This window comes from Gasterosteus aculeatus, chromosome 7 (genome assembly GCF_964276395.1).
Source record: "Gasterosteus aculeatus chromosome 7, fGasAcu3.hap1.1, whole genome shotgun sequence".
Taxonomy (NCBI): domain Eukaryota; kingdom Metazoa; phylum Chordata; class Actinopteri; order Perciformes; family Gasterosteidae; genus Gasterosteus; species Gasterosteus aculeatus.
The window spans coordinates 7,965,450-7,988,437 of record NC_135694.1 but is presented as its reverse complement, the minus strand read 5'-3'; the positions used below and the strand labels follow the sequence as shown (position 1 = coordinate 7,988,437).

Genomic DNA, 22,988 nt, shown 5'->3' with positions numbered 1-22,988 from the left:
AAGCACAACAGGTTAACATCATCCAATTTGAAGGAAGAGATTATATTTTTTAAAAAGCCCGATCCCCACAGTTTAAACAAAGACGCGCGTGTTGTCTTTCGAGGACTGACGGCTCGGGGGACCCGGTGTTTGAGAAGTCAATCCAACTTCTGGTTTTAATAACTGCATCTTTTTTAACAGCGATATACTATACTCGTTCAGCTAAAATGACTCATTGTAACGTTGAATAAGAACTGTAACCCACACGTAATTGAGGCTAGTCGGCTAATCTAGCATAGGACGAACCAGGTTGTCTGTTTTTTTATTGGGTATACTAGTGAAAGACAATGTTTTTATGTTCACACACAGTGGCTTCAGATGTTAGTGGTAATTAGAGCTTCATGCTGCAAGAGGCTTCTTAAGTACTGCCAACACTGTGATTAATAAAGCAGCAGTTTTACGATATGACATTCCAATAAATGCAGAAATGGACAGGGGGAAAGTGGAGTGCTGTGATGAACTGTTGGGACGTGGGTTTGACTTGGTACAGAAATGACATCATGAAATATTCAATATACACTGTATCAATTAAAAGATGACCTTTGACCCAGGGTGAGGATGAAATGAGACCACATTAAAGTCGTGAGCAGGCGGTAATCTCTGCTCGGTTACTGTGGTGACTACAATCCGGTAGAGTCACGTGAGGCTAAGTACGGGAGATTGGTGTGTGGACTCGTTCCAAACAGACGCAGATTCCTCCTGTGAAGTTCATTGATTTTATTGTCCGAAAGTCAAGTTAAAAAACATCCAAGCAGGCGAAGCGATACATGCTGTGCGACAATGCAATAAAGTGCGCTGTAGAATACGGTCAACAAAAAGTATCGTCTCCCGACTCACCCCCATGTCCGTACAACCATCACTCTGCCTAGATGCCTACTCATTCATAAACCGCTGCACACCTGCCCACGTGATTCTGATGCTAATTACATTTCAAAATAAAAGTACCAACACTCACACACGGGAAGTGGCAGACGGCCGCTACAGTAACGAAGCAAAATTCTCAATTATTTAAGACGTGACTGCGTCTGTCCCCTGGACTGAGAGTGTAAACTGTCCCACAAACAAGGAGCTTGATAACTGAAGGCTCTGGCTCCCATCCTACTATTTAAAACTATTAGAACCACAAGTAACCCAGCATTTAGCGCAGCATGTTACTATAAGCTCCTAAAGATAAGAGGGCACTTGACCAGCAAGTGCCTTTTAGTTGGGGAGAAGTACCTTAAATTCTATTATTGATTTAACAGGGAGCCAGTGCAGAGATGCTAAAACAGGAGTAATATGATCCCTTTTCTTAGTTCTTGTTAGTACACAAGCTGCATCATTCTCTATCACAGTTGATGGCAGAAGTAGGACCCAATCGCAGACTTTACGAACAAAATAAACTTTATTTAGGAACACGACACAGAAGAGTCAATGATTCAACACAAAGGTGGGTGGTTGGGCCATACAGAGAAATAACCTAAACACAATATGGGGTGGGAGGGAGAGGACAGTCCGGGGGACCACAGTCGAGTGACCGGGAGTTCTCTGGAGGACGATCTGGAGGACGGTCTAGAGGACGATCTGGAAGACGGCCTGGAGGACGATCTGGAGGGCGGCCTGGAGGAGGGTCTGGAGGACGGCCTGGAGGACGATCTGGAGGGCGGTCTGGAGGAGGGTCTGGAGGACGGCCTGGAGGAGGGTCTGGAGGACGATCTGGAGGAGGGTCTGGAGGACGGCCTGGAGGACGGCCTGGAGGAGGGTCTGGAGGAGGGTCTGGAGGAATCGGCAGTTACGGCGTCAGACGTCAAAGGGCTGGAATCCGGGGTCAGGAGCCGAGAGATGTACCTACAATGTATCTACTTTTCCCTTTTTCTCGTGTAATAAAATCTATTTTATACTTATAACTCTTTAGTAATAATCAATGTTTACAATATTCAAGGAGAGACTAGTTAATCCGAAAATCATTTTGGTGACACCAAACATCTTGAGCCAAATTAGGAGAAGCGGTAGCAGTAAAAGTCTATTCTGGATCCAAAGTTACAGGTCAGATATGCTGCCGTTTTAAACAACAAGAGTTTGGTGTGAGTATCTTACAACAGCATCCTACATCGGACACACAAGAAGCCTGAAGTGAGCTCTGAGGCAGACTGGCACGCAGACTTCCTGTCTCCTTGTAGCATTGAAGACCGACCGATCATCTTTGAACGATGCTTACAGCAGCCACTCAAGCTCCAGAGGAAACAGTCCTCCAGAGGAAAGTTTCCTCTGGGCCGCGATGGCTTCCCACTACATAGCAACGGAGGTCCCCAATGTAGGGTTTATAGAGCGGGACTGAGTCTTTCCCACAGTCCAAACGCCCACTGTAAGCATTGACTTAGACAAGCCAGGGCTACTACGTGGGTGACCAGCGTCTTCCCAGAATGCAGATCTATACAATTGCTGCAGGACACTCCCCAAACTGCTCAACATAGTGAGCAGCAATCTGCTGACATGAAAGGGTTACACCCGACTGAAATAGCTTGATGAGTTCAAGTTGTTTCAGATGTCTCCAGTTTGGTTACATACAGTATAAGAATATTTCCGTCATTTCAGTGAAATGCTGTAGAAACAAAGTTAAAATATGTAACATGTTGACACCTGAAAAGCTTGGAACTTCATCAGCTAATTCGCCGGATGGTAGACCCTCACGTCACCAGAAATACACCATCCTAAGGCCACTACGATGGGTGGGGAGCCCCCCAGGAAGCCTGACCACAGTCAAAGGAAAAAGAAAAAAAAACAGTGACTAGTGGCTTTGCCGCGGCCGGCCTCAGAGCTTCAGAGCTGTCCAGGTGTCCTCTGCGGAGATGTTGAAGATACTGAGGTTAATTCCTACCGGAGCCTGGCTTTATACACTGGAACACCTCAACATTCTAATGTATTAGAGTCACGGAACACACGTGTACTACAGTTCCATCCAGCATTCTATTCCATCCACAGGGGCAGATAATGTCTCTTTTTATAAATCTATATGTATATATCTGTAGCACCCGTATCACCACTCTGTGAGTCACTCACGTGAGAATGGGGGGTGCTTGGGTTCGATGTATTGTAAAACCTTTTTAGCAAGAAGCTATTTAAAAAATAAATGAGACCCAGAGATGGTTGTTCTTTTAACAAAAGTAAAATAAATAGGGTAACGCCCTTGTTTATTTAAATACAATAATTACTTTCCCCCGAAACACAATATTACCAAATAGAGAAAAATAAATAACCAAAACTTCCCCAAAACGTAAATAATAAACTCCAAATTCAGTGATACACCCCAATAGTATCAATGACGTTAAATCAAAATAAATGTTCGAAATGTTCCCGTTCCTCAACTCGGAGAATACCAGAGTTCTCAACAATAACAACAAAAACTTTCCCCTCCAAGTGTCTTGAAACAAGTATTAGCCGATGCGGTGTTGGGCCCAATCACCACACACAGCCACGCATGTTCCAGTTACTTACGGCAACGATATGTACGGAAAGAAAACACGTTGCAGACCTGTTTGGTCTGGCAAAACATTGAGTGCGCTGAAATCACTTTCAAAACATTGAGAGCGTGGAAACTCGGGTCCGCGCTGCGAGTCACCGACACTTCCGCCCGGCCACGCCCACCGTGGCTAGCAAGCTCGGCTCCCTCGATGGCGACCTCCGCTGCTTCTTCCCCGCTCCGTCCGACGGGGTTTCAGCTTTGGTTTTTCCTCCGTTTCCAGGCTCACAAACTCACCGAGTCCGCGGTCCACTCCTTCCAGCCTCCCGCGCCGGTTCATTCTGCCTTCTTGTCTCCCGCTAGCGTCTTTTTCTCTTCCCCAAAAACGCCGGCGTCCCGTCTCTTCACGACCCCTCGTTTTTTCCCCCGAACCCCCAAAAACTTCCAGCACTTTCCAGTCACGTGTCTTCCCCGTTGTTTTCCTAAACCAATCACCATTGGCTATACAGCGCGAATACACAACTGACCAATAATACTGTAACATCAAACAGTAAGTACTAAAAGGCTAACGGCCTAAAGCCTCTGGAGATATTATTTAACCAAATATGAACTTAGCATTAGTATTCATCACTATGACAAACATTACTCCATGCACAACAAATAAACATCTCCCCACTTAGAAATCAGGTGTCCCCTATTTTGTATTTAATGTAAAATAAACATTTACTTTTTTTAATAGGCAGGCACCTAGTTTTGAAAGTACGACTATAGTCCTAAGTTCACCAGGGGACTACATATCTATAAATATATTTACTAGTCCATAGTTGACTGGGTTGCACGGCACAATTTTCACAAAACTCCACACGTTATGACCTAATACATTTAGTCTATTGCTTTGCAGATTTCACAGGTTTAAAATCATACCTGCAACAAGTCAACAAAGTTAAAGGTGTTCTTTTAACATTGTTTTGCCGTCTTTTTGCACATTTACATGCTTTAAATGCTCATATATTGCATCCCATAAACTTTTACTAATCGTACCTCTATACCAGACGTCAGTTGATCAGTATCAGACGGGATGTTTTTACCTATATTAAAAAGTGTGCATTCATTGCAGCTTTGGTTAAAAGTCAAATACGAGCTACTTTTCAGTGAGATAACGACAACAGTGTTGCCGGCCTCTCGTGTCTGCATAAATGGGCCAAAAGTTATCTGGAAGGAACGAGACAACGTATTGGATAAGAATGTACAGTAGATTTCCAAGTAATAGCACACATTGTCAACAATACTTTCCCTCATGATGGTACAAAAAGGGCTGTTCTATTAGTGTGGCATTCCTAAGCGTCATACACTTGTTTTCAATGGCTGAAAAAGCTGGTTTTATTTACTGGTTCCATTCTTGCCTAAAGGGGAAAAAATAGGGGTGTAACGATTCATTCTCTGAATCGATTAATCGATTTATATTCCTGCGATCCAACTGAATTGATCTGTGCTCCGCAAAATCGGCATTCCGGACGACATATATCGATTACAAATCGATTGAAATGGTACATAATCGATTGTATCGATACTTGGAAACTACGCATCGGATTTAAGTACAAAAACGGTATGGATGTGTGTTTGTTTGTTTGTTTTTTAGCACTTTAGATACGTTAAACGTTACTCGATTCAGTGTAATTCTTTAGGACTAGCTGATTTGTGCTTCTCCACATATGGTGTATAGAATTATAAAACACTGTACAGAGTGTGTGTGTGTGTGCGTGTGTGTGTTTTAGCCTCTTGTCCACTTAACCCAATTCAGCCTGACTGTTTTTTTCGTGCACTTTCTGAAAGAAATCAAGTCCTCAACTGTCTTTTTGTACATATTGTTTAGTTGTGAGGGGGGGGGGGGGGTGGAAACAGGGATTGCCTAGATGCCTCTACTGTTTTTGGGATCCGAGTCTTAATGAATGTTCAAGTTTGTTTCATTGTAAATGCAGAGGTTTAGAACACGGCTCTTTGTCTGTGTAAATATGCATGGGGAGCACACAGGTAAATGGGCGAGGACTGAGGACAATCACTAATTATCAATCACTAAAATAGATTCTACAACATTCCAGATGCCTTGCATTCAAAACATGTCTTAAAGAAGCACAACAGGTTAACATCATCCAATTTGAAGGAAGAGATTATATTTTTTAAAAAGCCCAATCCCCACAGTTTGAACAAAGACGCGCGTGTTGTCTTTCGAGGACTGACGGCTCGGGGGACCCGGTGTTTGAGAAGTCAATCCAACTTCTGGTTTTAATAACTGCATCTTTTTTAACAGCGATATACTATACTCGTTCAGCTAAAATGACTCATTGTAACGTTGAATAAGAACTGTAACCCACACGTAATTGAGGCTAGTCGGCTAATCTAGCATAGGACGAACCAGGTTGTCTTTTTTTTTATTGGGTATACTAGTGAAAGACAATGTTTTTATGTTCACACACAGTGGCTTCAGATGTTAGTGGTAATTAGAGCTTCATGCTGCAAGAGGCTTCTTAAGTACTGCCAACACTGTGATTAATAAAGCAGCAGTTTTACGATATGACATTCCAATAAATGCAGAAATGGACAGGGGGAAAGTGGAGTGCTGTGATGAACTGTTGGGACGTGGGTTTGACTTGGTACAGAAATGACATCATGAAATATTCAATATACACTGTATCAATTAAAAGATGACCTTTGACCCAGGGTGAGGATGAAATGAGACCACATTAAAGTCGTGAGCAGGCGGTAATCTCTGCTTGGTTACTGTGGTGACTACAATCCGGTAGAGTCACGTGAGGCTAAGTACGGGAGATTGGTGTGTGGACTCGTTCCAAACAGACGCAGATTCCTCCTGTGAAGTTCATTGATTTTATTGTCCGAAAGTCAAGTTAAAAAACATCCAAGCAGGCGAAGCGATACATGCTGTGCGACAATGCAATAAAGTGCGCTGTAGAATACGGTCAACAAAAAGTATCGTCTCCCGACTCACCCCCATGTCCGTACAACCATCACTCTGCCTAGATGCCTACTCATTCATAAACCGCTGCACACCTGCCCACGTGATTCTGATGCTAATTACATTTCAAAATAAAAGTACCAACACTCACACACGGGAAGTGGCAGACGGCCGCTACAGTAACGAAGCAAAATTCTCAATTATTTAAGACGTGACTCCGTCTGTCCCCTGGACTGAGAGTGTAAACTGTCCCACAAACAAGGAGCTTGATAACTGAAGGCTCTGGCTCCCATCCTACTATTTAAAACTATTAGAACCACAAGTAACCCAGCATTTAGCGCAGCATGTTACTATAAGCTCCTAAAGATAAGAGGGCACTTGACCAGCAAGTGCCTTTTAGTTGGGGAGAAGTACCTTAAATTCTATTATTGATTTAACAGGGAGCCAGTGCAGAGATGCTAAAACAGGAGTAATATGATCCCTTTTCTTAGTTCTTGTTAGTACACAAGCTGCATCATTCTCTATCACAGTTGATGGCAGAAGTAGGACCCAATCGCAGACTTTACGAACAAAATAAACTTTATTTAGGAACACGACACAGAAGAGTCAATGATTCAACACAAAGGTGGGTGGTTGGGCCATACAGAGAAATAACCTAAACACAATATGGGGTGGGAGGGAGAGGACAGTCCGGGGGACCACAGTCGAGTGACCGGGAGTTCTCTGGAGGACGATCTGGAGGACGGTCTAGAGGACGATCTGGAAGACGGCCTGGAGGACGATCTGGAGGGCGGCCTGGAGGAGGGTCTGGAGGACGGCCTGGAGGACGATCTGGAGGGCGGTCTGGAGGAGGGTCTGGAGGACGGCCTGGAGGAGGGTCTGGAGGACGATCTGGAGGAGGGTCTGGAGGACGGCCTGGAGGACGGCCTGGAGGAGGGTCTGGAGGAGGGTCTGGAGGAATCGGCAGTTACGGCGTCAGACGTCAAAGGGCTGGAATCCGGGGTCAGGAGCCGAGAGATGTACCTACAATATATCTACTTTTCCCTTTTTCTCGTGTAATAAAATCTATTTTATACTTATAACTCTTTAGTAATAATCAATGTTTACAATATTCAAGGAGAGACTAGTTAATCCGAAAATCATTTTGGTGACACCAAACATCTTGAGCCAAATTAGGAGAAGCGGTAGCAGTAAAAGTCTATTCTGGATCCAAAGTTACAGGTCAGATATGCTGCCGTTTTAAACAACAAGAGTTTGGTGTGAGTATCTTACAACAGCATCCTACATCGGACACACAAGAAGCCTGAAGTGAGCTCTGAGGCAGACTGGCACGCAGACTTCCTGTCTCCTTGTAGCATTGAAGACCGACCGATCATCTTTGAACGATGCTTACAGCAGCCACTCAAGCTCCAGAGGAAACAGTCCTCCAGAGGAAAGTTTCCTCTGGGCCGCGATGGCTTCCCACTACATAGCAACGGAGGTCCCCAATGTAGGGTTTATAGAGCGGGACTGAGTCTTTCCCACAGTCCAAACGCCCACTGTAAGCATTGACTTAGACAAGCCAGGGCTACTACGTGGGTGACCAGCGTCTTCCCAGAATGCAGATCTATACAATTGCTGCAGGACACTCCCCAAACTGCTCAACATAGTGAGCAGCAATCTGCTGACATGAAAGGGTTACACCCGACTGAAATAGCTTGATGAGTTCAAGTTGTTTCAGATGTCTCCAGTTTGGTTACATACAGTATAAGAATATTTCCGTCATTTCAGTGAAATGCTGTAGAAACAAAGTTAAAATATGTAACATGTTGACACCTGAAAAGCTTGGAACTTCATCAGCTAATTCGCCGGATGGTAGACCCTCACGTCACCAGAAATACACCATCCTAAGGCCACTACGATGGGTGGGGAGCCCCCCAGGAAGCCTGACCACAGTCAAAGGAAAAAGAAAAAAAAACAGTGACTAGTGGCTTTGCCGCGGCCGGCCTCAGAGCTTCAGAGCTGTCCAGGTGTCCTCTGCGGAGATGTTGAAGATACTGAGGTTAATTCCTACCGGAGCCTGGCTTTATACACTGGAACACCTCAACATTCTAATGTATTAGAGTCACGGAACACACGTGTACTACAGTTCCATCCAGCATTCTATTCCATCCACAGGGGCAGATAATGTCTCTTTTTATAAATCTATATGTATATATCTGTAGCACCCGTATCACCACTCTGTGAGTCACTCACGTGAGAATGGGGGGTGCTTGGGTTCGATGTATTGTAAAACCTTTTTAGCAAGAAGCTATTTAAAAAATAAATGAGACCCAGAGATGGTTGTTCTTTTAACAAAAGTAAAATAAATAGGGTAACGCCCTTGTTTATTTAAATACAATAATTACTTTCCCCCGAAACACAATATTACCAAATAGAGAAAAATAAATAACCAAAACTTCCCCAAAACGTAAATAATAAACTCCAAATTCAGTGATACACCCCAATAGTATCAATGACGTTAAATCAAAATAAATGTTCGAAATGTTCCCGTTCCTCAACTCGGAGAATACCAGAGTTCTCAACAATAACAACAAAAACTTTCCCCTCCAAGTGTCTTGAAACAAGTATTAGCCGATGCGGTGTTGGGCCCAATCACCACACACAGCCACGCATGTTCCAGTTACTTACGGCAACGATATGTACGGAAAGAAAACACGTTGCAGACCTGTTTGGTCTGGCAAAACATTGAGTGCGCTGAAATCACTTTCAAAACATTGAGAGCGTGGAAACTCGGGTCCGCGCTGCGAGTCACCGACACTTCCGCCCGGCCACGCCCACCGTGGCTAGCAAGCTCGGCTCCCTCGATGGCGACCTCCGCTGCTTCTTCCCCGCTCCGTCCGACGGGGTTTCAGCTTTGGTTTTTCCTCCGTTTCCAGGCTCACAAACTCACCGAGTCCGCGGTCCACTCCTTCCAGCCTCCCGCGCCGGTTCATTCTGCCTTCTTGTCTCCCGCTAGCGTCTTTTTCTCTTCCCCAAAAACGCCGGCGTCCCGTCTCTTCACGACCCCTCGTTTTTTCCCCCGAACCCCCAAAAACTTCCAGCACTTTCCAGTCACGTGTCTTCCCCGTTGTTTTCCTAAACCAATCACCATTGGCTATACAGCGCGAATACACAACTGACCAATAATACTGTAACATCAAACAGTAAGTACTAAAAGGCTAACGGCCTAAAGCCTCTGGAGATATTATTTAACCAAATATGAACTTAGCATTAGTATTCATCACTATGACAAACATTACTCCATGCACAACAAATAAACATCTCCCCACTTAGAAATCAGGTGTCCCCTATTTTGTATTTAATGTAAAATAAACATTTACTTTTTTTAATAGGCAGGCACCTAGTTTTGAAAGTACGACTATAGTCCTAAGTTCACCAGGGGACTACATATCTATAAATATATTTACTAGTCCATAGTTGACTGGGTTGCACGGCACAATTTTCACAAAACTCCACACGTTATGACCTAATACATTTAGTCTATTGCTTTGCAGATTTCACAGGTTTAAAATCATACCTGCAACAAGTCAACAAAGTTAAAGGTGTTCTTTTAACATTGTTTTGCCGTCTTTTTGCACATTTACATGCTTTAAATGCTCATATATTGCATCCCATAAACTTTTACTAATCGTACCTCTATACCAGACGTCAGTTGATCAGTATCAGACGGGATGTTTTTACCTATATTAAAAAGTGTGCATTCATTGCAGCTTTGGTTAAAAGTCAAATACGAGCTACTTTTCAGTGAGATAACGACAACAGTGTTGCCGGCCTCTCGTGTCTGCATAAATGGGCCAAAAGTTATCTGGAAGGAACGAGACAACGTATTGGATAAGAATGTACAGTAGATTTCCAAGTAATAGCACACATTGTCAACAATACTTTCCCTCATGATGGTACAAAAAGGGCTGTTCTATTAGTGTGGCATTCCTAAGCGTCATACACTTGTTTTCAATGGCTGAAAAAGCTGGTTTTATTTACTGGTTCCATTCTTGCCTAAAGGGGAAAAAATAGGGGTGTAACGATTCATTCTCTGAATCGATTAATCGATTTATATTCCTGCGATCCAACTGAATTGATCTGTGCTCCGCAAAATCGGCATTCCGGACGACATATATCGATTACAAATCGATTGAAATGGTACATAATCGATTGTATCGATACTTGGAAACTACGCATCGGATTTAAGTACAAAAACGGTATGGATGTGTGTTTGTTTGTTTGTTTTTTAGCACTTTAGATACGTTAAACGTTACTCGATTCAGTGTAATTCTTTAGGACTAGCTGATTTGTGCTTCTCCACATATGGTGTATAGAATTATAAAACACTGTACAGAGTGTGTGTGTGTGTGCGTGTGTGTGTTTTAGCCTCTTGTCCACTTAACCCAATTCAGCCTGACTGTTTTTTTCGTGCACTTTCTGAAAGAAATCAAGTCCTCAACTGTCTTTTTGTACATATTGTTTAGTTGTGAGGGGGGGGGGGGGGTGGAAACAGGGATTGCCTAGATGCCTCTACTGTTTTTGGGATCCGAGTCTTAATGAATGTTCAAGTTTGTTTCATTGTAAATGCAGAGGTTTAGAACACGGCTCTTTGTCTGTGTAAATATGCATGGGGAGCACACAGGTAAATGGGCGAGGACTGAGGACAATCACTAATTATCAATCACTAAAATAGATTCTACAACATTCCAGATGCCTTGCATTCAAAACATGTCTTAAAGAAGCACAACAGGTTAACATCATCCAATTTGAAGGAAGAGATTATATTTTTTAAAAAGCCCGATCCCCACAGTTTAAACAAAGACGCGCGTGTTGTCTTTCGAGGACTGACGGCTCGGGGGACCCGGTGTTTGAGAAGTCAATCCAACTTCTGGTTTTAATAACTGCATCTTTTTTAACAGCGATATACTATACTCGTTCAGCTAAAATGACTCATTGTAACGTTGAATAAGAACTGTAACCCACACGTAATTGAGGCTAGTCGGCTAATCTAGCATAGGACGAACCAGGTTGTCTTTTTTTTTATTGGGTATACTAGTGAAAGACAATGTTTTTATGTTCACACACAGTGGCTTCAGATGTTAGTGGTAATTAGAGCTTCATGCTGCAAGAGGCTTCTTAAGTACTGCCAACACTGTGATTAATAAAGCAGCAGTTTTACGATATGACATTCCAATAAATGCAGAAATGGACAGGGGGAAAGTGGAGTGCTGTGATGAACTGTTGGGACGTGGGTTTGACTTGGTACAGAAATGACATCATGAAATATTCAATATACACTGTATCAATTAAAAGATGACCTTTGACCCAGGGTGAGGATGAAATGAGACCACATTAAAGTCGTGAGCAGGCGGTAATCTCTGCTTGGTTACTGTGGTGACTACAATCCGGTAGAGTCACGTGAGGCTAAGTACGGGAGATTGGTGTGTGGACTCGTTCCAAACAGACGCAGATTCCTCCTGTGAAGTTCATTGATTTTATTGTCCGAAAGTCAAGTTAAAAAACATCCAAGCAGGCGAAGCGATACATGCTGTGCGACGATGCAATAAAGTGCGCTGTAGAATACGGTCAACAAAAAGTATCGTCTCCCGACTCACCCCCATGTCCGTACAACCATCACTCTGCCTAGATGCCTACACTCATTCATAAACCGCTGCACACCTGCCCACGTGATTCTGATGCTAATTACATTTCAAAATAAAAGTACCAACACTCACACACGGGAAGTGGCAGACGGCCGCTACAGTAACGAAGCAAAATTCTCAATTATTTAAGACGTGACTGCGTCTGTCCCCTGGACTGAGAGTGTAAACTGTCCCACAAACGAGGAGCTTGATAACTGAAGGCTCTGGCTCCCATCCTACTATTTAAAACTATTAGAACCACAAGTAACCCAGCATTTAGCGCAGCATGTTACTATAAGCTCCTAAAGATAAGAGGGCACTTGACCAGCAAGTGCCTTTCAGTTGGGGAGAAGTACCTTAAATTCTATTATTGATTTAACAGGGAGCCAGTGCAGAGATGCTAAAACAGGAGTAATATGATCCCTTTTCTTAGTTCTTGTTAGTACACAAGCTGCATCATTCTCTATCACCGTTAATGGCAGAAGTAGGACCCAATCACAGACTTTACGAACAAAATAAACTTTATTTAGGAACACGACACAGAAGAGTCAATGATTCAACACAAAGGTGGGTGGTTGGGCCATACAGAGAAATAACCTAAACACAATATGGGGTGGGAGGGAGAGGACAGTCCGGGGGACCACAGTCGAGTGACCGGGAGTTCTCTGGAGGACGATCTGGAGGACGGTCTAGAGGACGATCTGGAAGACGGCCTGGAGGACGATCTGGAGGGCGGCCTGGAGGAGGGTCTGGAGGACGGCCTGGAGGACGATCTGGAGGGCGGTCTGGAGGAGGGTCTGGAGGACGGCCTGGAGGAGGGTCTGGAGGACGATCTGGAGGAGGGTCTGGAGGACGGCCTGGAGGAGGGTCTGGAGGACGGCCTGGAGGAATCGGCAGTTACGGCGTCAGACGTCGAAGGGCTGGAATCCGGGGTCAGGAGCCGAGAGATGTACCTACAATGTATCTACTTTTCCCTTTTTCTCGTGTAATAAAATCTATTTTATACTTATAACTCTTTAGAAATAATCAATGTTTACAATATTCAAGGAGAGACTAGTTAATCCGAAAATCATTTTGGTGACACCAAACATCTTGAGCCAAATTAGGAGAAGCGGTAGCAGTAAAAGTCTATTCTGGATCCAAAGTTACAGGTCAGATATGCTGCCGTTTTAAACAACAAGAGTTTGGTGTGAGTATCTTACAACAGCATCCTACATCGGACACACAAGAAGCCTGAAGTGAGCTCTGAGGCAGACTGGCACGCAGACTTCCTGTCTCCTTGTAGCATTGAAGACCGACCGATCATCTTTGAACGATGCTTACAGCAGCCACTCAAGCTCCAGAGGAAACAGTCCTCCAGAGGAAAGTTTCCTCTGGGCCGCGATGGCTTCCCACTACATAGCAACGGAGGTCCCCAATGTAGGGTTTATAGAGCGGGACTGAGTCTTTCCCACAGTCCAAACGCCCACTGTAAGCATCGACTTAGACAAGCCAGGGCTACTACGTGGGTGACCAGCGTCTTCCCAGAATGCAGATCTATACAATTGCTGCAGGACACTCCCCAAACTGCTCAACATAGTGAGCAGCAATCTGCTGACATGAAAGGGTTACACCCGACTGAAATCGCTTGATGAGTTCAAGTTGTTTCAGATGTCTCCAGTTTGGTTACATACAGTATAAGAATATTTCCGTCATTTCAGTGAAATGCTGTAGAAACAAAGTTAAAATATGTAACATGTTGACACCTGAAAAGCTTGGAACTTCATCAGCTAATTCGCCGGATGGTAGACCCTCACGTCACCAGAAATACACCATCCTAAGGCCACTACGATGGGTGGGGAGCCCCCCAGGAAGCCTGACCACAGTCAAAGGAAAAAGAAAAAAAAACAGTGACTAGTGGCTTTGCCGCGGCCGGCCTCAGAGCTTCAGAGCTGTCCAGGTGTCCTCTGCGGAGATGTTGAAGATACTGAGGTTAATTCCTACCGGAGCCTGGCTTTATACACTGGAACACCTCAACATTCTAATGTATTAGAGTCACGGAACACACGTGTACTACAGTTCCATCCAGCATTCTATTCCATCCACAGGGGCAGATAATGTCTCTTTTTATAAATCTATATGTATATATCTGTAGCACCCGTATCACCACTCTGTGAGTCACTCACGTGAGAATGGGGGGTGCTTGGGTTCGATGTATTGTAAAACCTTTTTAGCAAGAAGCTATTTAAAAAATAAATGAGACCCAGAGATGGTTGTTCTTTTAACAAAAGTAAAATAAATAGGGTAACGCCCTTGTTTATTTAAATACAATAATTACTTTCCCCCGAAACACAATATTACCAAATAGAGAAAAATAAATAACCAAAACTTCCCCAAAACGTAAATAATAAACTCCAAATTCAGTGATACACCCCAATAGTATCAATGACGTTAAATCAAAATAAATGTTCGAAATGTTCCCGTTCCTCAACTCGGAGAATACCAGAGTTCTCAACAATAACAACAAAAACTTTCCCCTCCAAGTGTCTTGAAACAAGTATTAGCCGATGCGGTGATGGGCCCAATCACCACACACAGCCACGCATGTTCCAGTTACTTACGGCAACGATATGTACGGAAAGAAAACACGTTGCAGACCTGTTTGGTCTGGCAAAACATTGAGTGCGCTGAAATCACTTTCAAAACATTGAGAGCGTGGAAACTCGGGTCCGCGCTGCGAGTCACCGACACTTCCGCCCGGCCACGCCCACCGTGGCTAGCAAGCTCGGCTCCCTCGATGGCGACCTCCGCTGCTTCTTCCCCGCTCCGTCCGACGGGGTTTCAGCTTTGGTTTTTCCTCCGTTTCCAGGCTCACAAACACACCGAGTCCGCGGTCCACTCCTTCCAGCCTCCCGCGCCGGTTCATTCTGCCTTCTTGTCTCCCGCTAGCGTCTTTTTCTCTTCCCCAAAAACGCCGGCGTCCCGTCTCTTCACGACCCCTCGTTTTTTCCCCCGAACCCCCAAAAACTTCCAGCACTTTCCAGTCACGTGTCTTCCCCGTTGTTTTCCTAAACCAATCACCATTGGCTATACAGCGCGAATACACAACTGACCAATAATACTGTAACGTCAAACAGTAAGTACTAAAAGGCTAACGGCCTAAAGCCTCTGGAGATATTATTTAACCAAATATGAACTTAGCATTAGTATTCATCACTATGACAAACATTACTCCATGCACAACAAATAAACATCTCCCCACTTAGAAATCAGGTGTCCCCTATTTTGTATTTAATGTAAAATAAACATTTACTTTTTTTAATAGGCAGGCACCTAGTTTTGAAAGTACGACTATAGTCCTAAGTTCACCAGGGGACTACATATCTATAAATATATTTACTAGTCCATAGTTGACTGGGTTGCACGGCACAATTTTCACAAAACTCCACACGTTATGACCTAATACATTTAGTCTATTGCTTTGCAGATTTCACAGGTTTAAAATCATACCTGCAACAAGTCAACAAAGTTAAAGGTGTTCTTTTAACATTGTTTTGCCGTCTTTTTGCACATTTACATGCTTTAAATGCTCATATATTGCATCCCATAAACTTTTACTAATCGTACCTCTATACCAGACGTCAGTTGATCAGTATCAGACGGGATGTTTTTACCTATATTAAAAAGTGTGCATTCATTGCAGCTTTGGTTAAAAGTCAAATACGAGCTACTTTTCAGTGAGATAACGACAACAGTGTTGCCGGCCTCTCGTGTCTGCATAAATGGGCCAAAAGTTATCTGGAAGGAACGAGACAACGTATTGGATAAGAATGCACAGTAGATTTCCAAGTAATAGCACACATTGTCAACAATACTTTCCCTCATGATGGTACAAAAAGGGCTGTTCTATTAGTGTGGCATTCCTAAGCGTCATACCCTTGTTTTCAATGGCTGAAAAAGCTGGTTTTATTTACTGGTTCCATTCTTGCCTAAAGGGGAAAAAATAGGGGTGTAACGATTCATTCTCTGAATCGATTAATCGATTTATATTCCTGCGATCCAACTGAATTGATCTGTGCTCCGCAAAATCGGCATTCCGGACGACATATATCGATTACAAATCGATTGAAATGGTACATAATCGATTGTATCGATACTTGGAAACTACGCATCGGATTTAAGTACAAAAACGGTATGGATGTGTGTTTGTTTGTTTGTTTTTTAGCACTTTAGATACGTTAAACGTTACTCGATTCAGTGTAATTCTTTAGGACTAGCTGATTTGTGCTTCTCCACATATGGTGTATAGAATTATAAAACACTGTACAGAGTGTGTGTGTGTGTGCGTGTGTGTGTTTTAGCCTCTTGTCCACTTAACCTAATTCAGCCTGACTGTTTTTTTCGTGCACTTTCTGAAAGAAATCAAGTCCTCAACTGTCTTTTTGTACATATTGTTTAGTTGTGAGGGGGGGGGGGGAACAGGGATTGCCTAGATGCCTCTACTGTTTTTGGGATCCGAGTCTTAATGAATGTTCAAGTTTGTTTCATTGTAAATGCAGAGGTTTAGAACACGGCTCTTTGTCTGTGTAAATATGCATGGGGAGCACACAGGTAAATGGGCGAGGACTGAGGACAATCACTAATTATCAATCACTAAAATAGATTCTACAACATTCCAGATGCCTTGCATTCAAAACATGTCTTAAAGAAGCACAACAGGTTAACATCATCCAATTTGAAGGAAGAGATTATATTTTTTAAAAAGCCCGATCCCCACAGTTTAAACAAAGACGCGCGTGTTGTCTTTCGAGGACTGACGGCTCGGGGGACCCGGTGTTTGAGAAGTCAATCCAACTTCTGGTTTTAATAACTGCATCTTTTTTAACAGCGATATACTATACTCGTTCAGCTAAAATGACTCATTGTAACGTTGAATAAGAACTGTAACCCACACGTAATTGAGGCTAGTCGGCTAATCTAGCATAGGACGAACCAGGTTGTCTTTTTTTTTATTGGGTATACTAGTGAAAGACAATGTTTTTATGTTCACACACAGTGGCTTCAGATGTTAGTGGTAATTAGAGCTTCATGCTGCAAGAGGCTTCTTAAGTACTGCCAACACTGTGATTAATAAAGCAGCAGTTTTACGATATGACATTCCAATAAATGCAGAAATGGACAGGGGGAAAGTGGAGTGCTGTGATGAACTGTTGGGACGTGGGTTTGACTTGGTACAGAAATGACATCATGAAATATTCAATATACACTGTATCAATTAAAAGATGACCTTTGACCCAGGGTGAGGATGAAATGAGACCACATTAAAGTCGTGAGCAGGCGGTAATCTCTGCTCGGTTACTGTGGTGACTACAATCCGGTAGAGTCACGTGAGGCTAAGTACGGGAGATTGGTGTGTGGACTCGTTCCAAACAGACGCAGATTCCTCCTGTGAAGTTCATTGATTTTATTGTCCGAAAGTCAAGTTAAAAAACATCCAAGCAGGCGAAGCGATACATGCTGTGCGACGATGCAATAAAGTGCGCTGTAGAATACGGTCAACAAAAAGTATCGTCTCCCGACTCACCCCCATGTCCGTACAACCATCACTCTGCCTAGATGCCTACTCATTCATAAACCGCTGCACACCTGCCCACGTGATTCTGATGCTAATTACATTTCAAAATAAAAGTACCAACACTCACACACGGGAAGTGGCAGACGGCCGCTACAGTAACGAAGCAAAATTCTCAATTATTTAAGACGTGACTGCGTCTGTCCCCTGGACTGAGAGTGTAAACTGTCCCACAAACAAGGAGCTTGATAACTGAAGGCTCTGGCTCCCATCCTACTATTTAAAACTATTAGAACCACAAGTAACCCAGCATTTAGCGCAGCATGTTACTATAAGCTCCTAAAGATAAGAGGGCACTTGACCAGCAAGTGCCTTTTAGTTGGGGAGAAGTACCTTAAATTCTATTATTGATTTAACAGGGAGCCAGTGCAGAGATGCTAAAACAGGAGTAATATGATCCCTTTTCTTAGTTCTTGTTAGTACACAAGCTGCATCATTCTCTATCACAGTTGATGGCAGAAGTAGGACCCAATCGCAGACTTTACGAACAAAATAAACTTTATTTAGGAACACGACACAGAAGAGTCAATGATTCAACACAAAGGTGGGTGGTTGGGCCATACAGAGAAATAACCTAAACACAATATGGGGTGGGAGGGAGAGGACAGTCCGGGGGACCACAGTCGAGTGACCGGGAGTTCTCTGGAGGACGATCTGGAGGACGGTCTAGAGGACGATCTGGAAGACGGCCTGGAGGACGATCTGGAGGGCGGCCTGGAGGAGGGTCTGGAGGACGGCCTGGAGGACGATCTGGAGGGCGGTCTGGAGGAGGGTCTGGAGGACGGCCTGGAGGAGGGTCTGGAGGACGATCTGGAGGAGGGTCTGGAGGACGGCCTGGAGGAGGGTCTGGAGGACGGCCTGGAGGAATCGGCAGTTACGGCGTCAGACGTCAAAGGGCTGGAATCCGGGGTCAGGAGCCGAGAGATGTACCTACAATGTATCTACTTTTCCCTTTTTCTCGTGTAATAAAATCTATTTTATACTTATAACTCTTTAGTAATAATCAATGTTTACAATATTCAAGGAGAGACTAGTTAATCCGAAAATCATTTTGGTGACACCAAACATCTTGAGCCAAATTAGGAGAAGCGGTAGCAGTAAAAGTCTATTCTGGATCCAAAGTTACAGGTCAGATATGCTGCCGTTTTAAACAACAAGAGTTTGGTGTGAGTATCTTACAACAGCATCCTACATCGGACACACAAGAAGCCTGAAGTGAGCTCTGAGGCAGACTGGCACGCAGACTTCCTGTCTCCTTGTAGCATTGAAGACCGACCGATCATCTTTGAACGATGCTTACAGCAGCCACTCAAGCTCCAGAGGAAACAGTCCTCCAGAGGAAAGTTTCCTCTGGGCCGCGATGGCTTCCCACTACATAGCAACGGAGGTCCCCAATGTAGGGTTTATAGAGCGGGACTGAGTCTTTCCCACAGTCCAAACGCCCACTGTAAGCATCGACTTAGACAAGCCAGGGCTACTACGTGGGTGACCAGCGTCTTCCCAGAATGCAGATCTATACAATTGCTGCAGGACACTCCCCAAACTGCTCAACATAGTGAGCAGCAATCTGCTGACATGAAAGGGTTACACCCGACTGAAATAGCTTGATGAGTTCAAGTTGTTTCAGATGTCTCCAGTTTGGTTACATACAGTATAAGAATATTTCCGTCATTTCAGTGAAATGCTGTAGAAACAAAGTTAAAATATGTAACATGTTGACACCTGAAAAGCTTGGAACTTCATCAGCTAATTCGCCGGATGGTAGACCCTCACGTCACCAGAAATACACCATCCTAAGGCCACTACGATGGGTGGGGAGCCCCCCAGGAAGCCTGACCACAGTCAAAGGAAAAAGAAAAAAAAACAGTGACTAGTGGCTTTGCCGCGGCCGGCCTCAGAGCTTCAGAGCTGTCCAGGTGTCCTCTGCGGAGATGTTGAAGATACTGAGGTTAATTCCTACCGGAGCCTGGCTTTATACACTGGAACACCTCAACATTCTAATGTATTAGAGTCACGGAACACACGTGTACTACAGTTCCATCCAGCATTCTATTCCATCCACAGGGGCAGATAATGTCTCTTTTTATAAATCTATATGTATATATCTGTAGCACCCGTATCACCACTCTGTGAGTCACTCACGTGAGAATGGGGGGTGCTTGGGTTCGATGTATTGTAAAACCTTTTTAGCAAGAAGCTATTTAAAAAATAAATGAGACCCAGAGATGGTTGTTCTTTTAACAAAAGTAAAATAAATAGGGTAACGCCCTTGTTTATTTAAATACAATAATTACTTTCCCCCGAAACACAATATTACCAAATAGAGAAAAATAAATAACCAAAACTTCCCCAAAACGTAAATAATAAACTCCAAATTCAGTGATACACCCCAATAGTATCAATGACGTTAAATCAAAATAAATGTTCGAAATGTTCCCGTTCCTCAACTCGGAGAATACCAGAGTTCTCAACAATAACAACAAAAACTTTCCCCTCCAAGTGTCTTGAAACAAGTATTAGCCGATGCGGTGTTGGGCCCAATCACCACACACAGCCACACATGTTCCAGTTACTTACGGCAACGATATGTACGGAAAGAAAACACGTTGCAGACCTGTTTGGTCTGGCAAAACATTGAGTGCGCTGAAATCACTTTCAAAACATTGAGAGCGTGGAAACTCGGGTCCGCGCTGCGAGTCACCGACACTTCCGCCCGGCCACGCCCACCGTGGCTAGCAAGCTCGGCTCCCTCGATGGCGACCTCCGCTGCTTCTTCCCCGCTCCGTCCGACGGGGTTTCAGCTTTGGTTTTTCCTCCGTTTCCAGGCTCACAAACACACCGAGTCCGCGGTCCACTCCTTCCAGCCTCCCGCGCCGGTTCATTCTGCCTTCTTGTCTCCCGCTAGCGTCTTTTTCTCTTCCCCAAAAACGCCGGCGTCCCGTCTCTTCACGACCCCTCGTTTTTTCCCCCGAACCCCCAAAAACTTCCAGCACTTTCCAGTCACGTGTCTTCCCCGTTGTTTTCCTAAACCAATCACCATTGGCTATACAGCGCGAATACACAACTGACCAATAATACTGTAACGTCAAACAGTAAGTACTAAAAGGCTAACGGCCTAAAGCTTCTGGAGATATTATTTAACCAAATATGAACTTAGCATTAGTATTCATCACTATGACAAACATTACTCCATGCACAACAAATAAACATCTCCCCACTTAGAAATCAGGTGTCCCCATATTTTGTATTTAATGTAAAATAAACATTTACTTTTTTTAATAGGCAGGCACCTAGTTTTGAAAGTACGACTATAGTCCTAAGTTCACCAGGGGACTACATATCTATAAATATATTTACTAGTCCATAGTTGACTGGGTTGCACGGCACAATTTTCACAAAACTCCACACGTTATGACCTAATACATTTAGTCTATTGCTTTGCAGATTTCACAGGTTTAAAATCATACCTGCAACAAGTCAACAAAGTTAAAGGTGTTCTTTTAACATTGTTTTGCCGTCTTTTTGCACATTTACATGCTTTAAATGCTCATATATTGCATCCCATAAACTTTTACTAATCGTACCTCTATACCAGACGTCAGTTGATCAGTATCAGACGGGATGTTTTTACCTATATTAAAAAGTGTGCATTCATTGCAGCTTTGGTTAAAAGTCAAATACGAGCTACTTTTCAGTGAGATAACGACAACAGTGTTGCCAGCCTCTCCTGTCTGCATAAATGGGCCAAAAGTTATCTGGAAGGAACGAGACAACGTATTGGATAAGAATGTACAGTAGATTTCCAAGTAATAGCACACATTGTCAACAATACTTTCCCTCATGATGGTACAAAAAGGGCTGTTCTATTAGTGTGGCATTCCTAAGCGTCATACCCTTGTTTTCAATGGCTGAAAAAGCTGGTTTTATTTACTGGTTCCATTCTTGCCTAAAGGGGAAAAAATAGGGGTGTAACGATTCATTCTCTGAATCGATTAATCGATTTATATTCCTGCGATCCAACTGAATTGATCTGTGCTCCGCAAAATCGGCATTCCGGACGACATATATCGATTACAAATCGATTGAAATGGTACATAATCGATTGTATCGATACTTGGAAACTACGCATCGGATTTAAGTACAAAAACGGTATGGATGTGTGTTTGTTTGTTTGTTTTTTAGCACTTTAGATACGTTAAACGTTACTCGATTCAGTGTAATTCTTTAGGACTAGCTGATTTGTGCTTCTCCACATATGGTGTATAGAATTATAAAACACTGTACAGAGTGTGTGTGTGTGTGTGCGTGTGTGTGTTTTAGCCTCTTGTCCACTTAACCTAATTCAGCCTGACTGTTTTTTTCGTGCACTTTCTGAAAGAAATCAAGTCCTCAACTGTCTTTTTGTACATATTGTTTAGTTGTGAGGGGGGGGGGTGGAAACAGGGATTGCCTAGATGCCTCTACTGTTTTTGGGATCCGAGTCTTAATGAATGTTCAAGTTTGTTTCATTGTAAATGCAGAGGTTTAGAACACGGCTCTTTGTCTGTGTAAATATGCATCGGGAGCACACAGGTAAATGGGCGAGGACTGAGGACAATCACTAATTATCAATCACTAAAATAGATTCTACAACATTCCAGATGCCTTGCATTCAAAACATGTCTTAAAGAAGCACAACAGGTTAACATCATCCAATTTGAAGGAAGAGATTATATTTTTTTAAAAGCCCAATCCCCACAGTTTAAACAAAGACGCGCGTGTTGTCTTTCGAGGGCTGACGGCTCGGGGGACCCGGTGTTTGAGAAGTCAATCCAACTTCTGGTTTTAATAACTGCATCTTTTTTAACAGCGATATACTATACTCGTTCAGCTAAAATGACTCATTGTAACGTTGAATAAGAACTGTAACCCACACGTAATTGAGGCTAGTCGGCTAATCTAGCATAGGACGAACCAGGTTGTCTTTTTTTTTATTGGGTATACTAGTGAAAGACAATGTTTTTATGTTCACACACAGTGGCTTCAGATGTTAGTGGTAATTAGAGCTTCATGCTGCAAGAGGCTTCTTAAGTACTGCCAACACTGTGATTAATAAAGCAGCAGTTTTACGATATGACATTCCAATAAATGCAGAAATGGACAGGGGGAAAGTGGAGTGCTGTGATGAACTGTTGGGACGTGGGTTTGACTTGGTACAGAAATGACATCATGAAATATTCAATATACACTGTATCAATTAAAAGATGACCTTTGACCCAGGGT

At 43.4% G+C, this 22,988-nt stretch overlaps 2 protein-coding genes across 2 annotated transcripts; both read left to right on the top strand.

Annotated features, from left to right (window-relative positions):
• Nucleotides 1-1,127: 1,127 nt before the first annotated feature.
• Nucleotides 1,128-3,895, top strand: LOC144410319 (uncharacterized). Its single transcript, XM_078106365.1, has one exon. The coding sequence runs from the start codon at nt 1,510-1,512 to the stop codon at nt 1,900-1,902; it is 393 nt and encodes a 130-aa protein (XP_077962491.1). The 5' UTR covers nt 1,128-1,509; the 3' UTR covers nt 1,903-3,895.
• Nucleotides 3,896-6,722: 2,827 nt separating this feature from the next.
• Nucleotides 6,723-9,501, top strand: LOC144410318 (uncharacterized). The gene has a single exon (XM_078106364.1). It carries the CDS (start codon nt 7,116-7,118, stop codon nt 7,506-7,508), a length of 393 nt encoding a protein of 130 aa, XP_077962490.1. The 5' UTR covers nt 6,723-7,115; the 3' UTR covers nt 7,509-9,501.
• The last annotated feature ends 13,487 nt before the right edge of the window (nt 9,502-22,988 follow it).

Excerpts from the sequence above, each read along its gene's own strand:
- LOC144410319 (XM_078106365.1), top strand. The coding sequence starts at position 1,510 with ATGGGGTGGGAGGGAGAGGACAGTCCGGGGGACCACAGTCGAGTGACC.
- LOC144410318 (XM_078106364.1), top strand. The coding sequence starts at position 7,116 with ATGGGGTGGGAGGGAGAGGACAGTCCGGGGGACCACAGTCGAGTGACC.